This window comes from Hemicordylus capensis, chromosome 1, assembly GCF_027244095.1.
Source record: "Hemicordylus capensis ecotype Gifberg chromosome 1, rHemCap1.1.pri, whole genome shotgun sequence".
NCBI lineage: Eukaryota > Metazoa > Chordata > Lepidosauria > Squamata > Cordylidae > Hemicordylus > Hemicordylus capensis.
The window spans coordinates 189,473,180-189,497,279 of NC_069657.1; the positions used below are offsets into that span (position 1 = coordinate 189,473,180).

General features: G+C 44.0%; 1 protein-coding gene across 17 annotated transcripts in view; it reads right to left on the reverse strand.

The window, feature by feature from the left end:
- The window catches only part of LOC128340394 (prolyl endopeptidase FAP-like), a 104,016-nt gene that overhangs the window by 21,935 nt on the left and 57,981 nt on the right, over window positions 1-24,100 (reverse strand). For 13 of the 17 annotated variants that reach the window (XR_008313675.1, XR_008313676.1, XM_053285417.1 and 10 more), the window contains 5 exons: window positions 15,679-15,726; window positions 13,348-13,446; window positions 11,701-11,770; window positions 7,807-8,001; window positions 2,921-2,975 (listed from right to left, as the gene is read on the reverse strand). Coding sequence is in view for 14 of the 17 variants with exons in the window: in XM_053285417.1 (XP_053141392.1) it covers window positions 2,921-2,975; window positions 7,807-8,001; window positions 11,701-11,770; window positions 13,348-13,446; window positions 15,679-15,726 (467 nt within the window). In the remaining 3 variants the exon portion in view is untranslated. The remainder of the gene's footprint in view (window positions 1-2,920; window positions 2,976-7,806; window positions 8,002-11,700; window positions 11,771-13,347; window positions 13,447-15,678; window positions 15,727-24,100) is intronic. The other 4 variants (XR_008313677.1, XM_053285426.1, XM_053285425.1 and 1 more) reach the window with 2 other exon arrangements.

Consider the following 24,100-nt stretch of genomic DNA (forward strand, 5'->3'; position numbering starts at 1 on the left):
CTCTCCTCTCCTCCCCGTTCTGCCCAACAACAGTGATGCATTCAGAAAAATTTAAAGAGACACAGCCCTTTCGGCTACTACGGGCTTTTTGCTGCTGTCAAGGAGAACTGCCCCCCAGATTCGGGGGGAGAAGAAAGATAGGGATGGTGGACAGTGGAGAGGCAGTCCCACCCGCGGATGCACATGTCTCTCTGCTGCAGCCAAGCTGGCGGCCATCTGTGGGGGAAAATGGGTGTACACCCCACAGCGCTGGACTGCAGCAGTGCACCCCAGCAGGGCCCCCTCAAGTAGATAGCGGCGCTCCACAAAAGTTGCCTAGTGCTTTTGTCCCTAACATAGCAATGCCCCTCACAGGACAACCCGCGCTGGTTTTCCGCCTACACCCAGCAAGGGCGGCCTGGCATAGGAAAGCTGTTACCTGCACAGCTGTACACCAACAGCTATCACCGTTGCCAGGGTTCCAGGCAGATGGGAGGTGGTGGGCCTGGGGTGCCAATACACCCACAGCAAGGGCTGCCTTCTGCAGAAGCAGAACAGACTATGTCGCTGTTAAAAGGCTGGAGCACAGGTTGCCCTTGCTGTGTCTCCCCCCCACCCCAGCAGCACCCCTGACGTATTTCCCTGCTGTAAAACTGGTACCCAGACAAAGTGAAGTTGGCTGAATGCCAGGGGCATTTGTGTAAATTCAGCATGGAGATGGGGAGGACCCATTGTCCTCCACAGTCAAGAGGCTCACGATTGTTAAGAAGGCTGCTTATTAACTTCTGAACTAGTGGGGATGCTTGGATGAGGGGGTTGGTAGGTGAGAGGAACCTTGTCCTGCTCCAAGAGGACAAGGTTCATTTGTTGAGCCAGGAGCCCTCCAAGGCTGCCCTTGGCCATTCTCAAGCCCATGCCTGCTTCCTCCCTACAAGCACTCGATGAATCCGTCATCGATGCCCACCTCATTTGTCCTTCCCATTATCTACTGCCCTGCAGCTGCCCCATTGTTTGATGCAGCTGCACTATCATGGAATTTTTGCAGTACATACTCTTGATGGGGCCTCCAGGGCATGAGTTCAATTTCCCTGCACCTGGCCCTGTGGGGACTGTTTGCCTGGCCAAACCCACACATGTCTAGTCAAGTGTGCACGCGGCATATTGCCCACTGTATACACTTGCCCTGATTGCCAGTCGCGTGACCACAGGAGTTTAAGGTGGACACCTAGTTGCTCCAAACAGTCATGGAGACTCAGCAGCCTTCTGCACCCACAACATCAACAGGTGGCACCACCACTGGCAGCATCACAGGGAGCAACAATCACCTCCAGAAAGGTCCAAGTGAAACGCTGGACCGACCCAGAGACCGGGGTCTTTGTTGAACCCCCTTGATCAGCAAGGGGGTAGAGGCCCCGCTGCAGAACAGCTTCCATGAGGCCACCTATGGTTGGATCTCCAACCAGATGTCCCACCATGGGTACCATCACACTGAACCAGTGCAAAGAGAGGCTGCAACACTTCAAGAAAAAAATCAAAGAGGTTACCACGCACAATAGGATGTCCCAAATTGAGCCCAGGACAACAGCTCACTATGAAATGCTGGTCTCAGTGCTGCTGGAAAGGAGGGACATCACCGCGGGGGCCACAGCAGGGACCAGACAGGAAGCCAAGGGCCAGCCAGATGCCCACCTTTACAGTCACACAGGGGGTAAGCAGATCTGCTGCACCATCTGCCGCCACAGCTAGCAACTGAGCACAACCAGCCGCCACAGCCTCCACCACCTCCGCCCAAGCAAGAACACAGGGCACATCCATGTGCCACTATCCAGCCATCCCCACTCTTTCAGCTCTTGCCAAGGAAATACCTGGCTGCACCTGGTCAAAGGGGCGACAGTACGGCACCCCTTCTGTAGGGGCTCCATTCACCTCTGCCCGACCTGGTGGTCCAGTGGCAACAACCATGGCAACTTGCCTGCCCCACTCATTCGCCACACTCTCCAGGGCACTTGAGGTGCCTGTGTGCTCTGACTTCCCCGTCCCCTCATATCTGCAGCCGCCCAACAGCTTGCAGGGGTGCAAAGGAGAGGGGAAAGCTCCAGGGATGCCAGGGGCCACGGCGAACCCATTATTGTCCAGTTAATGGGCCCCACTGGACATCACCTCCAAGTTGCCAATGATTTGGGAGAGGACAACAATGAGAGCTTGATAGGAGACCTGCAACACTTACACCGACCAACCTCTTCAAAGAGGATAGCCAGCCTTCCTTGCTTGAGCATGGGTAGGACTTGGGTTTGAAAGCTCCTGGGACCAAGGCCTATTAGAAGACCTCTCATGGGAGAAGTTCCACCACACACCACCAGGAGCATTCCCAGACAGTGGAGCTAAGCTTCAATGAGCGATGAAAAACCCAAATCGTGTATGGAGTGAACAATATGAACATGCACACCTGCCCTTCTGTGGTTAATCAAAAGCACTGGTGACAGAATGGAACTCTGAGGGACTCCATACAGTAGCTCCCATTTTGAAGAGTAACTAAGAACAACCACATGAAATCTACCTGAGACATAACAGCGGAACCACTGTAAAACAGTGCCCAAATCCTTCAGATGATCCAGAAGGATACCATGGTTGATGGTCTGAAAGCTGCTGAGAGATCCACAAGAACCAGCACACTCTCCCTCTGTCAATTCCTTGTCAAACATTATCTATAAGGCCAACCAAGGCCATCTCAACCCCATAGACCACCCTAAAACCAGTTTGAAATGGGTCTAGATAATCGGTTTCTTCCAAGACCACTTGGAGCTGATCAGCCACCACCTTCTCAAGGTGGTGGCTGATTCCCATTCCCATTTTACAATTCCCATAATCCCCACCCACAATGGCCGTTGGCAGTTCTACAACAGAACAGGATTAATCAAGAATTTTTCAAAAGTATACATACCCAGCCCCATATGGCTATTCTTGTTTCATCAATAAATCCCATGTCTATAAACTTTCTGTTTGAAATAAAAAAAGTATTGTTAGTTCAAAAATATCAGTGTCAAAAATAGCTTTTGTCTTCAAATGTTGAGGACCAATCCCAAAAGAATGTTTTTTTAGAGCGAGACATAATGTCTTGTCATCAGCAGTTTTATATGGGAAATTTACTAAAGTTCCTATGGCCAGCTGAACCTGTTCTTGTGACTCTAGTCTAGATGCAGGTGAGACTGAATCTGTCCATCATGTATTGCTATATTGCCCTTTTAATGTCAACATAAGTTCATCATTACTACATCTCCCCAATCGAACTGATGAATTTTATGCCACACTCCTTTTATCAGATAGGAAATCTATTACCCACAATGCCACTAAATTTTGTGTATCGGCCATAAAGACTTGCCAATAGCTAACACTTGGCTTTACCTAGAACATTAAACTTTTGTGGAGCAAAAGTGCATTATTTGTGGGTTAGAATTCCTATGTGAATGCAGTTCTATTTTGGTTGTGCATTTGTAGCTTGTGTATGTGTATCTGGTCAAAGACAGTAATAAAGTCATTCATTCATTCAGTGTTGAGGATCCAGGAAAAATGTGACTTCTTGCAAAGCAGAGAAGTATAAAAATCACAAATGATGAAAAATACTTTAATTGCATGGTCAGTAGTCTCACTGTGACTTAAACTGGGTTTTGTGTCTTAAACTGGGTTGACTGGCAAAGTCATATACAATGATTTAGGGACTGTGCAGTGGGACCTGATTTAAAGAGGGAAACCCTCTTTATTTATTATATTTATATCCTGTGCTTCTTTACAGAATATTATATGAAGTTCCCAGAGGTCTCCCATTCAGGCACTGATCAGATCCATACTATCAGCTTCAACAATGCAACAGCAACAGGTGTACACACAGTTTTCTACTATTGGCATTTGCATATTTATATGTATTTATTTTATATACCACCCTTCCAAAGATGGCTCATGTCAAATATACAAAAAAAATGGTGTATGCCTCTAAGAATCTTATAATCTGCTATATTTATACCTTAGCCAATTTATGTCTACAGGATCTTGTGCTATAATTGGTATGCCAGACTTCAAATATGGAATCATTTTCACAAAACATTATGCAGTATCATTAATTTAACATGGCAATTATCAAAAGCAATGTCCAAGGTGATTAGCCTCCTCCAATATCAAAAGTTATACCATTGACATCTTAAGTCAAAGTTCCAATCCTTAATTCCTGGGCTTTTCCAGCTTCAGGCAGTGGCTAGAATTTTTTGGTTTGGATGTGGGAAATCAAAGTTCAAATCCCAGCCAGCTATAAAACTGAGGCAAAGTCACCTCAGGTTCGCGCCCCACCCTGTTTTGTCCAGATCACCTGAACTGTGGTTTCCAGACCCAACCATGGTTCTGATCCCTTCCCCAACCCTCCGAATGAACCCTTGGTTTTTGAATTAAGGTAATCTCACCAAACCAAGGCTCTGGAGGCTCTGTGTGTCCAGTTTGTGCCCCTTGCAGAAACCAGAGTTGTGTAGGAAGCCCCTGCCTCTCTTGAACTCAATTGGCTGCTCTGTCTTTCCTCCATACATCAGAGGAAGCCCACACAGCCAGTTCCTCCCCCTTTGCAGTCTTCCAGACTGCAAAGGACAATCATCTGGGAGTGCCAAGGGAATGGAGGCAAACTGCGGATCCGTTGGACCCACAGATTTATGCGACGTTAGAAAGCAACCAGTAGATGTCTTTGGGAAAGTCAATATCTCCCAGCCAAACCTCCATCACAGAGCTGCATGAAACACTGCTCTGTGCTACACAGAAGGAAGGCAGGATATTAATGTAACCAATGAACATGAAGCATTGTGCATATCTGCAACCCTGACAAAGCATGTGGAAAACAAATACCACCTGAAGGTACTCAGCGAATACCTCAGCGAGGCAATATGTTGGCAACTTCAAGAGAACTAATTTTACTAGGGACCCAACAGGGAAATGATATAGCTTTATACCTATAAGGGAAAGATAGGTACTTAGGGAAGCTGACTTGATGCAACTCTTGAAACGAGAATAAGGAAGAGGTCATAGGAAGGCCAAGCTATAAGTTAGCAACTGGTTAAAGAGTAGCAAAGAGGCTGAAGAAGAGGGTATGACAGAAAGACAAAAAGCCAAGTGGGCCGAAGGCTGTTTTCCATGTCCAGCCAGTGGCACACAACTCTCCCACTATTTATCATCATCATCATCATCATCATCATCATCATTATTACTGTTACAACACATGAAAAATTTGTGTAACTCAAATGGCAAAGAAAACAAACAGGCTCATTTTCACACCAGGAACCTCATCAACAGTACATTCATTCTGCCGAGGAGTCTACACACAAATCATTGAGCCCATGACAAGCAGTGTCATAGTTCAGACTAGGAGGGGAGATGACCATAGCTGCCAAGAGAGACATTAATTCAGCCCATTTCTGTCACTGCATGTTGGGGGTAATTACTTATATAAAACAGAGCTTTTCTAACTCACTCCCATTACAGTAGAAGTTAACAGGGTCTCAGGGGCAACAGCTTGTAAATGATAAGCATGGAGATTCATGCACAGTTAAACTAATCTACTTTATTCAGAAGTACATGATGAAAGGAAAAGACCTATATCTAACTTTTGGCTACATGTTGGTCAGAGAGAGACCTATAGAAGCATGGTGCTCAGAGTGAGCGAGCTAGAAGCATTCTGGGAAGAAGAAGAAAGAAGTCACTCCCAGGAAGTGCCTGAGTAAACACTCTATCAATACAAGGGTCATAGAAGCAGAGATAAGCAGGAAAGAGAAAGACACCCTAACTATCTATCTGTCTCTACTCCCAATATCCCTAGTGGTCATTATGGTTACTGGTGCAAAAGTTCGATGCCATCTGGAGCTGGATCTCCAACACAGCACTGTTATCCATCTGAATTCTCAGCCTTTGCTAGTGCCTCTGGCTTGTGGCTTCAGAACTGCTCCACCAAAAACCATTCTAGTGGCCACATGGAATGCAAACTGAGCCAAACCAACACCCACAGGAAATGGGAAGATGACAGTGTTTTCATCATCCTTTTTGCACCGAGTCCAACCTTTCCCTGTAGATCTTCACAGCACAAACTGCTCAGAGAAGAGCGGGTTAGCCATACACCAGATGGATGGACACCTAGCCATGTTTTTCTGCTATCTCTGAACACTTTAGAGCAATAAAACCTAATTTATAACTTTTATGGTTACTATAAAGCAAGCAATGCTGTAGTGGCACTATACAAAAGAAAAGTAAATAAGTGATAGTGGCAAGAAGGTTGAAATGGTAAAATAACTAATCTAGTTTAATCTTTGCCTTTAAAAAGGGCTGTTAAAAGCAGCAGCATCCTTGATACAAGGAGGAAATGGAAGAGTCAATAAACAGAAGCAGGATGGAAGAGATAAGAGAGAACCTGTATAGATGTCACACTATCCGGTACATTGAGCAAAGGTGTGGGGAATGAGACAAAGGTTCATGGGTTCTATTTTTGGCAGAAGATAGCGTGGGTATGCTGTGGGCTGTGATAGTATTGTATTTATCTGAATCCAAGACTAGGTTTCCCCCCAAGTTCTTTGATGTTAGAAATGGGGTGGTGGTGGTTCATCTTAAATTTAGAGTGCTATTCCTTTTGGGTAAATAAAGGTATAACCTATATTTAACCTCTCTTTTTAAGGGGGCCATCTCAAGTCCAGGGTTGTCTTCTATTTGGGTAAATACAGGTACAGGTGGCCCTCGTTATTCGTGGGGGTTCTATTCTCACTTTCCCTCCTAGCATGTGCATACCTACACCAGCAGAACATTATATGCCCTGGGTCTTTATTCATTATAACCATTATATGCCCTGGGTCTTTATTCATGACCTCCAAAACTATCTCATGGATCCTTCCAGAGTTGCCACCAAGCCCAAGAGTCAAGGAGAACTTGTCCAATAAGTAGTTATGTGAGAGTACAAGAAATATGTCAAGATAACAAAAGCTCTTGTGGATTCTTAAACATTTGGCATGAGCAGCTGTAAGCAAGAGTCTGGTTCATCAAGGAAACAAGAGCCTAATTCATCAGGGCCCCTCTTGCCTACACAAGTGTGTGCCACAATACATTTTTTAGTCTTCAGGATGCCATGAGATTATGTTGTTTTTGCTGCAGAGTCACATAGCCACTCTTCTAGAATATATAACTGCCTAGGGACTTGTGAACTACCCAGGGACTTTTTTATATGGGGCAGTATAGAAATGTACGTACTAAATAAAAAAAACCCAATGTAATCAATTTGTCTCTTTTAGCACCTTGCTTCACCCTCCCTTTTGTTAACAGATCTGATGTTCTGTAAGAAAGAACTTGTCCTGAAGCCACCTGAGTAGACAGCTAGTAGTCTGTTTTGTCAAAATGGGTTGTTTTGTTATACAATAAGATTGTTCAGTGATAACCTATTATTGTTCTGAAAGTAAATGAACACCGTATCGCCTTCCAAGTTAAGCAGCTAAGGTTGCAATTTGATGCACATTTTCTTGCTTGCTTCTGAGTAAACTTGCATAGGATTGCACTGTTCGTATTTGAAACATGGACAATTGCAGAACCATACTTCAAGACTTGCTTTGTGAATGTTCCACAGTTAAATTAATTTGCTCTGGACTGACTATTAGGATGGTTTCCAAACTTTCTGAATTTCTGGAGGAAGGTAGGATTATCGCAACTATTTAACATATAACATTTATCTAGCAGCAACAATGATGGACAACACATGGAAACAACGTGGTCCTTGCCCCTAGAGGGCTTCCCATTTACATTAGAGAATCAAGCTCTCATACTTACCGTACTGCTGAAATCTGATCATCAACTTCATAAACCCCAAGTTTTTTATAGACTGCATGCAACATCTTATCACCTTGGAAGGCCGTTCCCCGACCATCCACAAGAGCCACCACAATTTCTTCCTTGCTTGCAAGATAGGTTATCCAGCTCATTTCAAAAGTGGATTTCACAGCTTGAGAGCAAGGTCCTCCATATCTACAACAGGTATTTATGGAATTTCAGATCAAGACATTGCAGATGACAGATTTAACTTCACTACAAGAAATGATACATGCAAATGCCCCCTCTCCCTGATTATTGGAATCATGGATGAATGTACTTTTTAAAGAATGTCTGGGAATGCTGGGGCCAGTTTTAAAAGGTTTGGGTAAGCTTCAGAATACTAGCATGGATAGTAGGACCTTGCTACGACCCCTCCCCACCATAGGGCAATGCTATTGTGATACTGCTACTTGCTGGAGACTTAAGAGTTTGTGGATGGGTAACATTTCCCCCCATTCTAGACTGAGGGAGGGGGGATGCAGGAATTACGTCATGGGAAGAATGTAGGTCTGCCACTAGGCTCATTGATCTCATGCTCTTGTAGTCATCCCTCCTCCTTTCCTTGGGTCTGTGAGATAGGGATGTGCAAATCGATTTGGGTCCAAATTGATTTGTACACGAATCTAGCTGATTCAGGCAATTTGGAGACAGAACAAATCGCCCCTGTGGTCCATTGGCTAGATTTGGGTCCAAATCGAACCATGCCAGATTCTATTAGAATCACTGAGATTCGGAGTCCTCCTATTATTTTCCTCAGATTCCCAGCTTCATTTTTTAAATAAAAGCTAAGCGCTAGCCCTTGTAGAAGTGGAGTTATGGAGCACAATGCATGGTCACTATTTTTCAAGTGTTGGGTTTTTTGGGTGTATAATAACTTTTCCTCAATGAATCCCTATGAGGATTCATTACACACCTTTGGACAGTGCCAACTGTCATGTGCCAAATACACCCCCCTCAACCTGCAGGACAGTGGGGTACTACTCAGCCTATGTTCTAGGAATTTTTTCAAGTGTTTAGACTCTTTGGTGTAATAATAACCTTTCCTCATAATGAATCCCTATGAGGATTCATTACACACCAAAGAATCTAAACACCTCAAAAATTCCTAAAATATAAACTGAGTACCCAGTGGCTTGTGGGTATTTGGCACAGGGGATGCCACTAATTCCCCACCCCCAACTGCAAAGCAGTGGGGTCAAAATGAACAGAAGAAATGAAGGTGTGTAATGAAGACACCAAAGAATCTAAACACTACAAAAATTCCTAAAAAATAAACTGAGTAGCCCTGTGTGTGTGGGAGTGAGGGGGGAGGGAGTTGACACGTGGCAGTTGACAGTTGGCACTGTCCAATGACAGTCAAAATGAACAGAAGAAATGAAGACTGAATCCTCATAGGGATTCATTATGAGGAAAAGTTATTAGATACCAAATAATCTAAACACTTAAATATTCCTAAAAAATAAACTGAGTACCCCACTGCCTTGCAGGTGTGGGGGGATGTAGCTGGCACATGGCAGTTGACAATTGGCACTGTCCAGTGACAGTCAAAATGAATAGAAGAAATGAATGTGTGGAATGAATCCTCATAGGGATTCATTATGAGGTAAAGTTATTATACACCAAAGAATCCAAACACTTGAAAAATGCTGACTGCACATTTTGCTCCATAACTCCACTTCTACAAGGGCTAGAGCTTACCTTAAAAAAAAAATTAAGGCTGGTACCCATGTTAGGGTTAGGATAGGGCGACTTCAAGCCCCCATTATTTTCTATGGTGGAAATATACAAATTCAGTAAAAACTAAAATAAAAAAACATTAAAAAATCAACCAAGTGTCCCACTGCCTTGAAATGTGGGTGTTGGGTGGCACCCATGGAGACCTACCCACCACCAAATTTGGTGCCCCTAGGACCTTTATAAGTGGTCCAAATCGATCCAAATAAAAAAAAACCCCAAATCCAAATCGAATTTGGGGTGATTTGGGGAGAGAGATCCAGACAGAAAACAAATCAGGGGTGATTCAATTCATGCACAAATAAAATCTAAACAAACAATTTGTGCACATCCCTACTGTGAGATGCTAATGCAGATAGGAACATGGCAATTTGCCTTATACCGAATCAGACCACTGGTCCATCTAGCCCAGTATTGTCTACACAGACTGTCAGTGGCTTCTCCAAGGCTGCAGGCAGGAGTCTCTCTCAGCCTCTGTTGGAGATGCCAGGGAGGGAACTTGGAACGTTCTGCATGCCAGCATGCAGGTCATCTTCCCAGAGTGGCCCCATCCCCTGAGGAGAATATCTTACAGTGCAGACACATGTCTCCCATTCAAAGGCAAACCAGGGTGGACCCTGCTTAGCAAATGGAACAATTCATGCTGGCTACCACAAGACCATGTGCGGCATTAAGAAGATGTGCCAACTAGCACCTCACCATGTGTGTCTGGGGGAAGGCAGGTCATCTGGCTAGTTCCTTCTCTACCCAATTCTGCATCACATATGATGGTGACTAGCTGGCACAAACATGTTGCTTAATCTGAGCCCTGTAATAGGGTCACTTGATGTATGGTTCCTTGCATTTCCACATGGATGATCTTGTCTCTGTAAGATCTGAAGGGCTTTTGCACGTCCATAATGCTGACTCCAGTGAACAGTCTGCTGTCTTTCAGCTATTTTCCTTTCTTTCCTCCCAACATTTCAAATGCTTACAAGAAAAGCATTTAGAAAATTGGGAGAATGGAAGATGATTAGCTGTCCACGAAGCACTGATTGACTTGAAAAAGAGCTCTGGGATACTCAGCATGCATTACTTTTATGGATCTTTTTGTATTACTTTAAAGCAGGTGATCCCAAACCTGAGTCCCCAAATGTTATTGAACTCCCATCATCCTCGGCCACAATGACTGAAGGCTGGGGGTGATGGGAAGTGTAATCCAATCACTTCTGGGGATCTGAGCATCCAGAAGCAAAGCCAGATTCCAACAAAAAATAAATATAAAAATCCAAGCTCTGCATTCAAAAGTGGTCACAAGTGCAACATAGGCACATTCAGAACATGTACAACTAGCCCAATGTCAAGGAGATGCCCACAACTACTGAGGCTATTCCCACAATCACTAGAAAGCGGGCTAAGGAAGCTTAGTCCACTTTCCAGCGATCATGGGAACCACAATGATCACAGGCAAGCCCGGTGCTCCCAAGGCGGCTAGCCCGTCTAATTCCCCCTCCCCTTAAATGAGGTTAACAGAGCAAGTGCTCTGTTCGCCTCATTTGATTGCTCAGTGCGCAGTGACACATAAGTAGACCCCCAACTGGGAGGCAGCAAGCAGCCTCCTGGGCTCAGGGGTCTCCCCAGGATGCCCCGTGCACTCACGCGGGGCATCCTGGAACTCCTGGGGGCCACATGGCCCCCGATCTTCGCAGCCCCCGCTGGCTCCGTGACAGAGCTGTCAGTCATGTGGGCGGCCAATCCAGCCACCCCGAGCTGCCTTTTGATCATCTGCAGGGAGAGCGGGATAGGCCCGCTCTCCCTGCAGACCCGGAAGAAGCTCTTTTCACTGATCGTGAGAGGAGCTTCACTGATAGCCTTATGAACGCTGATGTTTCATTGTCCTAAGGAACATTCTATCCAAGGGGTTAAGCTGTATTCAAACTCCCATTCCACATAACCCTTTCATCTGCCCCTCTTCTGCTTCCTCTGTCTTAAGAGCTTGACTTACACCTAAACCTGTTTTACTGCTGTGCTATATTGCCGCTGGTGTTTTCACAGCAAGTGTGAGGTATCCTTACAAGTGCTTTGTTGGACAGAGTAAGGTTATGCAAAACAAAACAATCTACGGAAAATCCTACTTACACCTGTATGAGAAGAGGATACTTCTTGGATCTATCCAACCTTGGAGGTAGAATCATCTTGTACCATAAGGCTTCCAAAAGAGAGAGAGAGAGAGAGAGATTACAAAACGAAACCATTAAAGTTGAAGATTAGTCCTTCATATGAGAACTGTAATTGGCAAAAGAGCTCCATCCTTGTAAGGAGCCAGTAAACTAGCTCCATGTGAGGTGTTCCTTGCAACCCAGCACATGGGGAGGGGAGGGGAGAAACTTTTCTTCTCTCCCCCCAAAAGCCCCTTTCTCTGCCATGAATATATTCCTGAAAGCTGAGTGCTGGCAAAGAAAAGGGCCTCTGCAGAGAGGGGAGAAAAGCAAAAAAATGGCTTCCCCCTTCCTCTCACTGCATGCTGGGCTGTGAGACAAGTCTTGAGTTCAGCTAGTTTACTGGCTCCTTGTGAGGACGGAACTCATGCTCTGCCCTTGTAAGGCTGTGGTGCATGTCTATTAAATTGTAAGGCTGTGATCCATCTCTATTAAAGTTCATCATGATGGCAGAAGCAAACTTAATTTGTGAAATCTCATTTATCTTCCCATTTAGGTAAGTAATTATTACATCCACTTTCCAGGTGACCAAAGCAAGGTCCAAAAATACTGAAATGTTTCACTAGTGCGAAAATAGGAAATCAGTGCCACTGCACACAAGGAAAGCATATGCTAGATGATATCTAATCAAATCTTACATTCTGATAACCCAGCACCCATCACTTTAACTAGTTGCAGAAAGGATACAAACAAACATGTGGAAACCATGGGGTAGCTAACTTTATTGCAATCCTAAGTACACTTACTAGGGAGTAAGTCCCATTGAACTCAGTTGGATTTTCTTCTGAGTAAACTAACAAGCAAAGGTTGCCGGTTCAAATCCCAGCTGCTACTATATTGGGCAGCAGCAGTATCAGAAGATGCTGAAAGGCATCATCTCATACTGCATGGGAGGAGGCAATGGTCACCCCCTCCGGTATTCTACCAAAGAAAACCACAGGGCTCTGTGGGCACACCAGGAGTCGAAATCGACTTGACGGCACACTTTACTTTACCTTTAAACCTGCTTAGGACTTCTCTGCAAAAATGTTACTGTGTGTGGTTTTAACTGCATGAAGGAAATATCATCCATATCCTTTGAACACATAATAGGCTCTTGCAATGGTCCAAAACTAAAATGTTGTGCGGCGTATGACAATGTTAGGCTAACTAACTAACTAACTAGGCTACCCCTGCTAACTTGGCAAAGAGGTACCTTTTAATGTGGTGATTCTCTTTATTTAGCAGGGGGAGAGTAACTGGCCCTATCCACCCCCAGCACAATACCTTCAGTGACTGTTGCTGGTGTCTATCTGATGTTGCTTTGGGGACAGGGATCCATCCTATTTATTTATTATTTCTCTGTGTAAACTGCCCTGAGCCACTTTTGGAAGGGCAGTATAGAAATCAACTAAACTAAAACTAAAACTAAAACTGCCAGAGGTGACAGACTATCAACTATTCATGAAATTACAGTAATCACATGCTAAACCTTTCAGCAGCTAAACATGTAGTTCCTGAAGTTCATCTATTTTTGCCCACAGCAGAGAATCAAGTGAGATGAAACTGTAAAGGTTAATATACTTACTCATACCATCCACTTCAAGTTTCTTGATTTCTTGTGTAGGCATTCTAATCTTTTGCAGAGCAGATTCCAAATCCCTATTGTCTTCCAAAACTTTAATCTCTACATAAAAGACATTTTGATATTAGCTGTATAGTTAATCTTCTACTGTTCCTGCTCATTAATTAGTTGTCATCTAATTGTTATGTGACTAGAAGCAAATATAGAATGGATGTCAACTTTATTAAGGCAATACTTAAAAGTGGAGCATTTATCCTTAAAACCATAAACATAGCAAAGCTGTATGATATGGGAAGACACAAAGAACAGGTTACTTGGGTTAAACCTCCATAGAGTTATGATAGTATTAGCACCTATTGCTGAGCTGGTATACAGATTGCCTAATGCTTTAAAAAGTTGTCTGAGGTGAAGGTAGCAAAGAGGTACACACAAAGTTGCCTTCCACTGAATCAGACCATTGATTCATCTAGCTCAGCACTGTCTACACCACAACTGCACAACTTCAGTCCTTCTGCAGATGTTGGGCTACAATTCCCACAATCCCTGACTATTGGCAGCTGTGGATGGGGATGATGATTTTGGACCATTTCTGCCAATCTGTGTAGACCAGGGCTTCACAACTTTGGCCCGCCAGCTGCTTTTGGACTACAACTCCCACAATCCCTGACTATTGGCAGCTGTGGATGGGGATGATGTGAGTTGTAGTCCAAAACCAGCTGGCGGGCCAAAGTTGAGAAGCCCTGGTCTACAATGATTGGCAGAAGATCTCCAAGATTTCAGGCAGAGGTCTTTTCAGCCCTTCCAGAGATGCCAGGGATTGAACCTGTGACCTTCTGCATGCAAAGCAGATGCTCTATCACTGAGGTATGGCCCCATCCCATAGAAGTGTATGGAAGAGCTGGAAGACTCAGAGAAAAGATGCAGCTAAATACCAGTTGCAGGGGAGCAACAGCAGGAGAGAAGGCAAGCCCTCATCACCTGCCTGTGCGAAAGAGGATGCTGGACTAGATAGGCCTTGGGCCCAATCCAGCAAGGCTGTTTTTATATTCTTAAGAAGGGGTGGTCTATGAAGGAAAACTCCTGCTGTTGCATTTTTAAAGTAATCTATCAATTAGTTAGTCAGTGAATGGAGCCTAGTTAACACCTAAAAAAGAATCTGTTCAGTAACTATTGACTGTCCTATGCTATGCACATTTAAACGTTATCTAGCACCAGATGTGCAGGCATATAAATAGCCCATTAAAATAGTTACAGCTTGATTGCAGAGTTTTTTCCCCATGTAATGTTGCTCTGAAAAAAATGGGTTCTTAGTAATGGAATAACAAAAGATAAACAGTGTTTCAAACATTTCCAACTATTCATGGACAGGAAATACCAGAAATCTTACAAAAGAGATTTCCTTTTTCTTGTGAAGTAACAACTAGCCTAGTTCTGGAGACAGGGCAATGCTAGACAGCTTATAGCCTAAATGCAAAGAAGTGTACCACGATGACTTTATGACTAATATACAGTCTGAGCCTCAAAATGCCCAACTCAGGACACTTTTGATGGACAAATACTCAAAAATAGAGATGGAATATTAGAGACAACTGGGAAAAATATGTTATGCAGGACTGATTCTTAATTTGCATAATCCACAATCTAACTATATATTAACTGGCTATAGATTTTATTTATGTAGGCAATTTCTGAGCCATCCTCCAGCATAACTTTCCAGTTAAGAGAATAAAACAATACCGTAAAATTAATCAGTGAAACAATATAAAATGCAGTAGCAGCAATGTCACCATTCAATAATACAGCTGAACCATTAAAAATGGTTACAGAAACCAGTTATTCAACATTCTGCAATGCCTGAACAAATAAAAATGTCTTTGCCTGGTGCCAAAAAGACATCAAATGGGATGCCAGACAAGCTTCTCTGAGGAGGGCATTCTCAGTGAAGGGCACTACAGCTACGGAGGGCCTCTCTCTGTTCACCATCTGTCTAACCTCAGACGGTGGTGGGACTCCGAGGGCAGTCTCCAATAGGGGTGTGCACAAAACCGGTTTTCCAGGTTCAGTTCAAATCCGAACTGGGTCACACAAAAGCCCAGAGAGTAGGCAGTGAGGTCGAACAAATGCCCTCCACATATGCGCAGAGGCCTGAAACAGGCCGAAGGCGGCCTGAACTGGCCTGAATAGGGCCCAAAGCGGGCCCAAGCGGGCCCTGGACACTCATTTATGGCAATGGGATTTTCTTCTAGGAATGTCAACCTCAGGCTATCAACAAGGCACATATCTGTGCTTATTAGAGTCACAGTACATAATACAATTCTGCATGGTATATGATACCTTTGTTGTTTTTGCTGTCATAAATGGCAAAGATGGGGATGCCTGGACCTACAATAATGGTTGGAAGAAAAAGAGAATTTTCATTTCAAGTTTAACCATTTACTACTGAAATAACACAAGATAAACTTTTAAAGTATAACAACTGATGACTGAAAGTAACCTGAGTTTTATATATCCATATTCCTTTCTGTTCTCCATAGAACTGCTTTCGCAAGCTTAATGTTTCAAAACATGTTGTGTACAAAATGGTCAGGCGTTACAATGAAAAAGGTTTGTATCCAAAGGACACAACAGGAAAGTTGCAGTTGTCTCTGGTGGATCACCCTTTACACTCCTGTATCTAGATTAGTAATTTGATTCACTGTAAGCAATTTCAGGAAACTTGTAAACTGTATCAAAACACGGTTCCAATCCAGAAATTACACCACACGCAGGTTCATATTCCTCACGAGGGCTTTGTAATGATAATAAAGACTGCAATTCTATTAAAAATACTAGTTTACTTATATAGCTCATATAGCACACAGTACAGCACTATGTATAGCACAGCACATATAGGCACTATAGCATAGACAAACTTTAAGACATCAAAGGTAGCATTGATTACACAGGGTTTCATGAAAAACAGTTTCAAGATGAATAGGTTCAATAATTATTGTACTTACAAACTGTAAAGTAAGAAAAGAGTCAATTGAGGAAGTCCAAAGGTGACCTGACTCTGGATTTAGATATCTCCTTTATTATCCAAAACACTAGCATGACTATACAAAACCATAACTTAGAGAAACACGTTGGCATTCCAATCTATATATTTAATTCTCCTGGGTGTGCCTTAAAATGTGCGTCCCGGCACCCAGCTGATTGGCTGGGCGGCAGAGGTGCCTGATTGGCTGAGGTGCACCCGGAGAATAGGTCACCCTGGTGGTGGCAGCGGGCCCGGCCCAGCCCCGAAGACCAGAGGTAGCGGCGGGCCCGGCCTGGCCGTGGACGCCAGAGGTGGCGACCAGCCCAGCTGTGGAGGACAGAGGCGGCGGTGGGCCCAGCCCGGCCACAGAGGCAAGGCCCAGAAAGGGGGGGGGAGAGAAAGGGGCGGCAGAAGTAGTGCCGTGGTCAGGAAGTGGAGACTGGGAAAGAAGGTGTGTGAGGGGGGGAGAGGTAAGATGTTCTCTGTGTGTCAGCTAGTCCTCTCTTAATAGACAACTAGTGATCATGTACACATTTGTGTACTGCTTCTTCTTTGTTCTATTGTTACTTGAATTCAAATATATAATTAACCACTTTCAAGTAGATATACATTCCTTCCTCATCCTCATCCTTTTGTTTGAGAAGCAATGGCAAACTTAGATAGATCCTAAAACACATCCTGAAAAACAAATAGTTCACGTAAACATCTTTGAAAAACGTACAGGCTGTTCACACATGCAGCCCTGCCGGGACTTGCACAGCCCCCAGGTAGGGCTGCACGTGTGGATCGCTGGGATTGGACTGATCCCAACGCTGCCCCACAAGGTAGCCCGAGTATTTCCCCTGGGCTATTACCGAGGTAGAAGGGCGTGGGCACAGAGCCAGGTTCCTAGAGTGCCTGGCAGGGCACTCAATGCACCTTGTGCGGTGCATTGTGGGATTTCTAGTGGCCAGGCTGTGTTTCCCCAGCATCTAGATGGCAGTGTGGCCTGTCCTGGCGTGCAAGCCATGTGGTCACAGGACAAAACAGGATTGTCTGGGGGTAATGTAGTGCAAGCCTGTCTCCCTTACCCCACCCTCCCTGCCCCACTTACAGGCCATGTGAATGAGCTTAATGAGTTGCAGGAGCAAAGGTTGTAAGTAAAAAAATGTTTAAGGCAGATCATCATCTTTAGACCTAGTTGAATCAAAATTTTAAAAAGGAAAGATGCGGTGATTTTACTTCAGTATCCATGACAGTGTGTTCTTGAGATTTGCTTATTCCCACTGTACCCTCCTGTGCAACATCCCATGCTATTCTCCCATCCTTTAGGAAATGCTTTTCATATGAGTGCAGATGAAAGCAGTGGCAAAGTCCATTTTTTAACTCCAGTCACAGAAGTTCAGATGCAAAATCCTAGCAGAACTCCAGTCACAGAAGTTAAGATCCAAGCCAGCTTGAATGTCTGCATATCTGTTTGTTTGTTGAATTTTTATACCATCCCTCATCTCATGAAGGTGTACAGCAATCTAAAAACATCACAATATATAACACACAATCACCACACAATTAATAAAAGCATAGCAGCAATCAATAAAGCATTCCTAAGACATTTAATAGTCACACTCCACAAAGACCAAAAGACCAGGAAAAAAGGTCCATCTGCACACAACTCTGGGATACCTGGCAAGTCAAAGTGGCATGGATCTCTTCTGGGAGGGAGTTTCACAATCTGGGAGCTATCACTGAGAAGGCTCTGCCCTACTTGCATGACATACATGCCTCCCCAGACGTCAGCATGCAGAGCAGAGCCTTCCCAGAAGATCATGGCACTTCAACTAGGAGTAGGAGTTAAGGTGTAGGAGTAGGAGTTAAGGTACCTACCCCAAACCATTTAGGCCTTTAAAGGTAAGCACCTTGAATTGTACCTGGAAACAGATGAGCTGCTAGTGTGATTGCCTCAGGACTGTCCACTGTGAGCACTGCCTGAGCACTGCAGCCCCGACAGTAATCTGGCCACAGCATTCTTTATTATGTGTTGTTTCTGGCTACTTTTCATGGGCACATTCACATAGAGTATATGGCAATAATCCAGCCATGATATGACAACATGGATGACAGCAGCCAGATCTGCCAACTCAAGGAAGGGCTGCAGCAAGGTTCTCCTGATCACAGTGGCTACCTGATTATCCAGGGCAAAGGTCAGTCCAGGAAAATCCCCAAGCTGCACACAGAACAGGCCCATACAGAACAGGCTGAACCCTTCCCACTTCTCTGATTACCTCTCCTACTGACCACCAGCACCTTTGCCTTCTCTCGATTCACTCTCAGCTTGTTTGCCCACATGTAGCCCATTACTGCCGCCATCCCCCAGTTCAGAATATCCATTGACTCCCGGGGAACAGATGACATATCAATATAGAGCTGGTTGTCACCTGCATACTGATGACACTGCAGCCCATATCTCTGGACAACCTCTCCCAGCGGCTTCATGTAGATGCTAAATATCATAGGGAACAAGACTGAACCCTGTGAGAACCCGAAGGCCAAAGGCCAGGGGATCAAGCAGCAGTCCCCCCAGTAATACCTCCTGATCTGAGCCCCCATATAGGACCTGAACCAGCCCAGGAATGAATCTGCCAGCTTCAATCCAGAAGGGGAGTATATTTAACCAAAAGCATTTCTCTCTCCTGGATTGAGAGAGAAGAAGTCTTTTCTTAAGAAGTCTGGCCTTGTGTTATGTTTTAGCCTAGTTGTTGGCATAATAATTAATGGTCTAAATGAATGGTGCAAGGCAAGAGGTAGTGTGTTGGGCATAAATGGTTACAGAATAAAGTAAATATTTTTATGTATGTGTATTTTTAGCCATGGATCACATCATCATGGATTTTGTAGTCTTAAACCTGTGTTTGCACAGCTGCTTTCTTCTTGTTTACTCTTTACTCTCTATCAGCATTCAGTCTGTTGTCTAAACATGCATCTTTGACTTATAATCTAGACTTCACCTTTGCCCCCTCCCACTCCGGCTGCTGCAAAGACTATAACATTCTGTGATCCCTCCTTTCTTCTCCATTCCAGCTGCAAAAACTTTGGCTTGTGCTTCCCTGGGAAAGCTAGAGAGGACACGACTGTGTGGACACCAGTGACAACATCAGAGATTAAGAGCCTGATCGCCCAAATGAGAACTGAGAAGGCTCTGGGGGAGGACATGATCCCACCTGAGGCCATTAAAAACAATCTGGAATGGTGGGCCCCATTCTGTCTTCCATTTCTACCTTCATTGATACATATGGCCGTATCCCCAAGGACTGGGGGAAAGCAATCATTGTCCCATTTTTTAAAAGGGCAACAAGAACGACCCGGCCAATTACAGGCCGATTACCCTACTCAATATGATCAGCAAGCTCTATGCGATACATCTACAATGGAAATTAAAGGACTGGCTGGAGCAAGAACATCTGCTAGTGGAGGAGCAGGCTGGCTTCAGAGAGGGCCGATCTACGATCAGCCAGTGCCTAGTGCTCCAACACCTCATTGAAAAGTACTCTTCCAGCAACACAACCTCCCTCTATGTAGCCCTCATTGACTTTAAAGTGGCTTTTGACTCTATCTTGTGAGTCAACCTATGGGAGAAGCTAGAGGCCTCCTCAATTGACAGACAACTCCTATACCTAATACATGTGCTTCACACCGATACATCGCTCAAGGTAAGGTGCAACCCTCAGGGACATCTCACAAATGCCATCGAAACACGTAAGGGGATAAAACAAGGCTGCATATTGGCCCCGCTGTTATTCAACTTCTACATGAATACATGGTGGGGCAACTTAATAATGTAGACTTCCACCCCACCTAAACCTGCAGGAGCTCACATATCCACCCTATTATATGAGGATGATGCAGCAATATTCTCAAGGACCCTGGTCGGACTCAAATGAGCACTGAAGGCCTTAGCCCAGTATTGCAAGGAAGATCTTCTGGAACTGAACTATTCTAAAACCCAAATAATGGCCTTTGCCAAAAGACCCAAGATCTGTTCTTGGTCTACAGAAGGGCACAAGATTGAACAGGCTGCCTGTTTCAAGTATCTGGGGATAGTACTGCACTCCACTGGTTCCAGGAAGACACATGGGGACTATGCAGCATTAAATGAACAGAGGAGTTCCTCAGCTATCAAGTTCCTCTGAACAAGAGGTGGCCATTATAAACCTGCAGCGCTTAAACTGTATGAAGCCAAGCCACTGGCACAGCTGCTCTACGGTGCCCAGCTGGACCCCTTCCCCAACATTGCCAAACTGGAACGTGTGCAATCAAAGTTCCTAGGAGTAGCCCTTCAAGTTCCACAATGTGTCTCAAACACCACCTTAAGACTGGAGACAGGCTTGATGAAAGTGGAGGGAAGGGTTTGGATGACTATACTTAACTGCGCCACCAGAGCCCCTGGTGGCACAGTGGTAAAACTGCCACCCTGTAACCAGAAGGTTACAAGTTCGATCCTGACCAGGGGTTCAAGGTTGACTCAGCCTTCCATCCTTCCGAGGTCGGTAAAATGAGTACCCAGAATGTTGGGGGCAATATGCTAAATCATTGTAAAACCGCTTAGAGAGCTCTGGCTATAGAGCGGTATATAAATGTAAGTGCTATTGCTATTGCTACTGGCTAAGGCTTTCTCTCCGTCCCTCAGGCCTCGCCCCCCTAACTCTGAGTGGTGACTTTCAATCCAAATGGAAACAGTCAGCTATAAATAAAATAGTGTCTCTTGGTCTATCTCCACCTCTCTTAATAGCCATGGGATATGAATTAGCCAAGGCACTCATCAAACAGCGTATTACAGATATAGAGCATCAATTGGATATAGGCTAGACCCCAAACTTTCTGGCTAGGGAAGGACATAAGTATGTCACCTCTCCAATGCCATATCTAACACAACTGGAAATCCCAACACATAGGAAGGCCGTCACACTGGCACAATGCCATGTCCTCCCCTCAGCTGTGCTTGAAGGGAGCTATAGGAAAATTCCATTATTAGAATGCCACTGCCCTTGCGGCACAGGGCAAACAGAAATAACAGGGCACGTCCTATTGCAGTGCTCGTATTACAGGGACATTTGTGTCCCTTTCATACTACCATTACGACAACATTATCCTGATTTTATAGACCAATTCTACACCTCCTTGCTGCTTCAATTTGCACATCCCTAATTTTCACCTTGTAAAAGCAGCCTTGTCCTCCCCCAATTTGGATCAAGGCCATAGGGGCAAAAAGTTGCAATCTTTCCCATGCCACACCACCACCACAAAGTGGAAGTGGAGGGGAAATGTAGCCATGGAGGGGAAATGTATACGCATAAAAATTTACCCTCTGGGGCCAACAGCAGCTTTGGAGAGGCATGATTTTAGTTGAGGAATCAGCACAAGGTGAAGGTTGGACCCATCTTCTACTACACCAGTATAATATCCCCTGCCCCGCAATGCAGCTGCATCGACAAGAAGAAAATTATGTTGGGAGTTCCATTCATGGAGTTCCAACGTAATATAGGAACATAGGAAGCTGCCATATTCTGAGTCAGACCATAGATCCATCTAGCTCAGTAGTGTCTACACAGACTGGAAGCGGCTTTTCCAAGGTTGCAGGCAGGAATCTCTTGCAGCCCTATCTTGGAGATGCCAGGGAAGGAACTTGGAACCTTCTGCTCTTCTCAGAGCGGCTCCATTCCCTAAGGGGAATATCTTACAGTGCTGCTCACACATCAAGTCTCCCATTCAAATGCAACCAGGGCAGACCCTGCTTAGCTAAGGGGACAAGTCATGCTTGTTACCACAAAACCAGCTCTCCCCTCCGAGCTGGACTTTATGTACTTCAGTAGTTAAATATGTAATTTAGTCGTTAAATTATTTAACATCCTTTCTTACATCAAGAAGACATCATTTTATTTGCTCACCACCTTTCTCTCTCCCTTTCCTCTTGTCTTTACTGCTTTGTAACCTTAAATAGTAAGTCCCACAGAGTAGGGGGTTGCTTCTAAATTTAACTCTGCTGATGTCATGCACCTTGATAGTGTTAAAATAAAATATAATACATAATAATGCTAATCAGGTCTGTATATGCTTCTACCGTCCAATATAAGGGTCTACTTTTCATGGATTATGTCAGAAATACTGCTTAGGAAACCAAGACATCTTACAGAGAGCTCTTTGCACTCAGATTAAGTGATGCCTAGCTATAACTGTTACATAATCTGAACAGGGAATTAACCAAGCACAAAGGGATTCAGAGAGGTTGTCGTAACGCATTTCTCAGGGTGAGCACATTTCCTGTGTGATGGCTAGGATGATTGAAAGGTGTTATCATTTTGTTATGTTTGCTTCTTTGCTTAGCTGGGGACTCTATTATTTGCGTGCTTGAGCATCCAGTCCAGATCATAAAACATTATTAACTACATAGAAGGCAAGTAACTACATATGTTTTCTCACTAGTATCCCAGTAGAATGTATATGGCTACAACAATGGCAAAATCTCTGCCTTGTGAATAGTTTCCAATATTCCAAAATGAATCAATAAATCTGTACTTATCCTGATCTGTCACTGGATCTGCATACTTCCTTTGGTGTCAACTGAGTTATGTTTGTTCAGTTTGTGGTCATTTTAAATATAATTCTCTATGACATCAAACTTCCTTTTTCTTTTGACCTTATTTCTGAAATCTAGAAGGTACAGAAACCTTCTGAATATTTTCCTTCTTTGCTGACTCCATAAGAATAAAACTTTACATGGTTCAACTCAAATCAAAACTCTCCATGTCAAGATCTACTCATAACATAATGGATGGCTATTCCCTTATTTTATGGTAGTAATTTGTTTCTGTCTTCTCCGATCAAGAGTAGGAGGTAATTATAATACCCTCCAGGTCATACCTTCTTTGCATTTTAAAAACTATAATGTTTTAAAATTACATTACTGTTGCTTTTTAATACATGAGCTGACATCTAGACTAACATGCACACATGGTGCGGGGGTGGCGATTTTTGCCAATCTCCCTCTGCAGTCCCTCCCAAAATTATGTCCATGAAGTTTCTGGAACTCTCAGGGACATATTTTGGGGAGGCACAGTTGGCTGCAAAGGGAAGGGAAGATTGGTGAATACTGCCCCTCCTCCTTTGCATGCATGTAATCTTAGTCTAAATGTCAACTGCAGTCCTAAATTTTCTAGGTGATAATTGAATCAACAGTATATAAACACTTTTGAAGAAGCACCCATTCTGGAATGCACATGTATGGCTCTTGTCATTATTAGTTGTCTACAGCTGATCCAAATAAAATAATCTGTATCTAGGAAAAGGATTCCACATAAAACAACATACCATGAAGCATTAAAAACAAACAAACTACTTTATGGTGAAAATGACCACACTCAACCATCCAATACACATGTGACTATTTGTGGAATTTTGTATACAAGTTAACACACTGTATCTATGTGTACAGCAGCAAGCATGCAATGCTGGTCCCATGGTTTGCTAGATCAGGCCTCATGCTGAATAATTTTCCAAGCCAATAGGAAAATTCATCATTTTTATTTATTCATTTATGTATCATATTTATATACCTCCTGATATGTGTATCTCTAGGCAGTTTACACAATTTAAAACACACAAATGTGTGTTTTACATTTTTAGTCAAATCATAACCCACTCATTTTGTTTCAAAGATGCAAATACTTACTTTAGAATCAAATATCACTATTAGGAATCAATTAC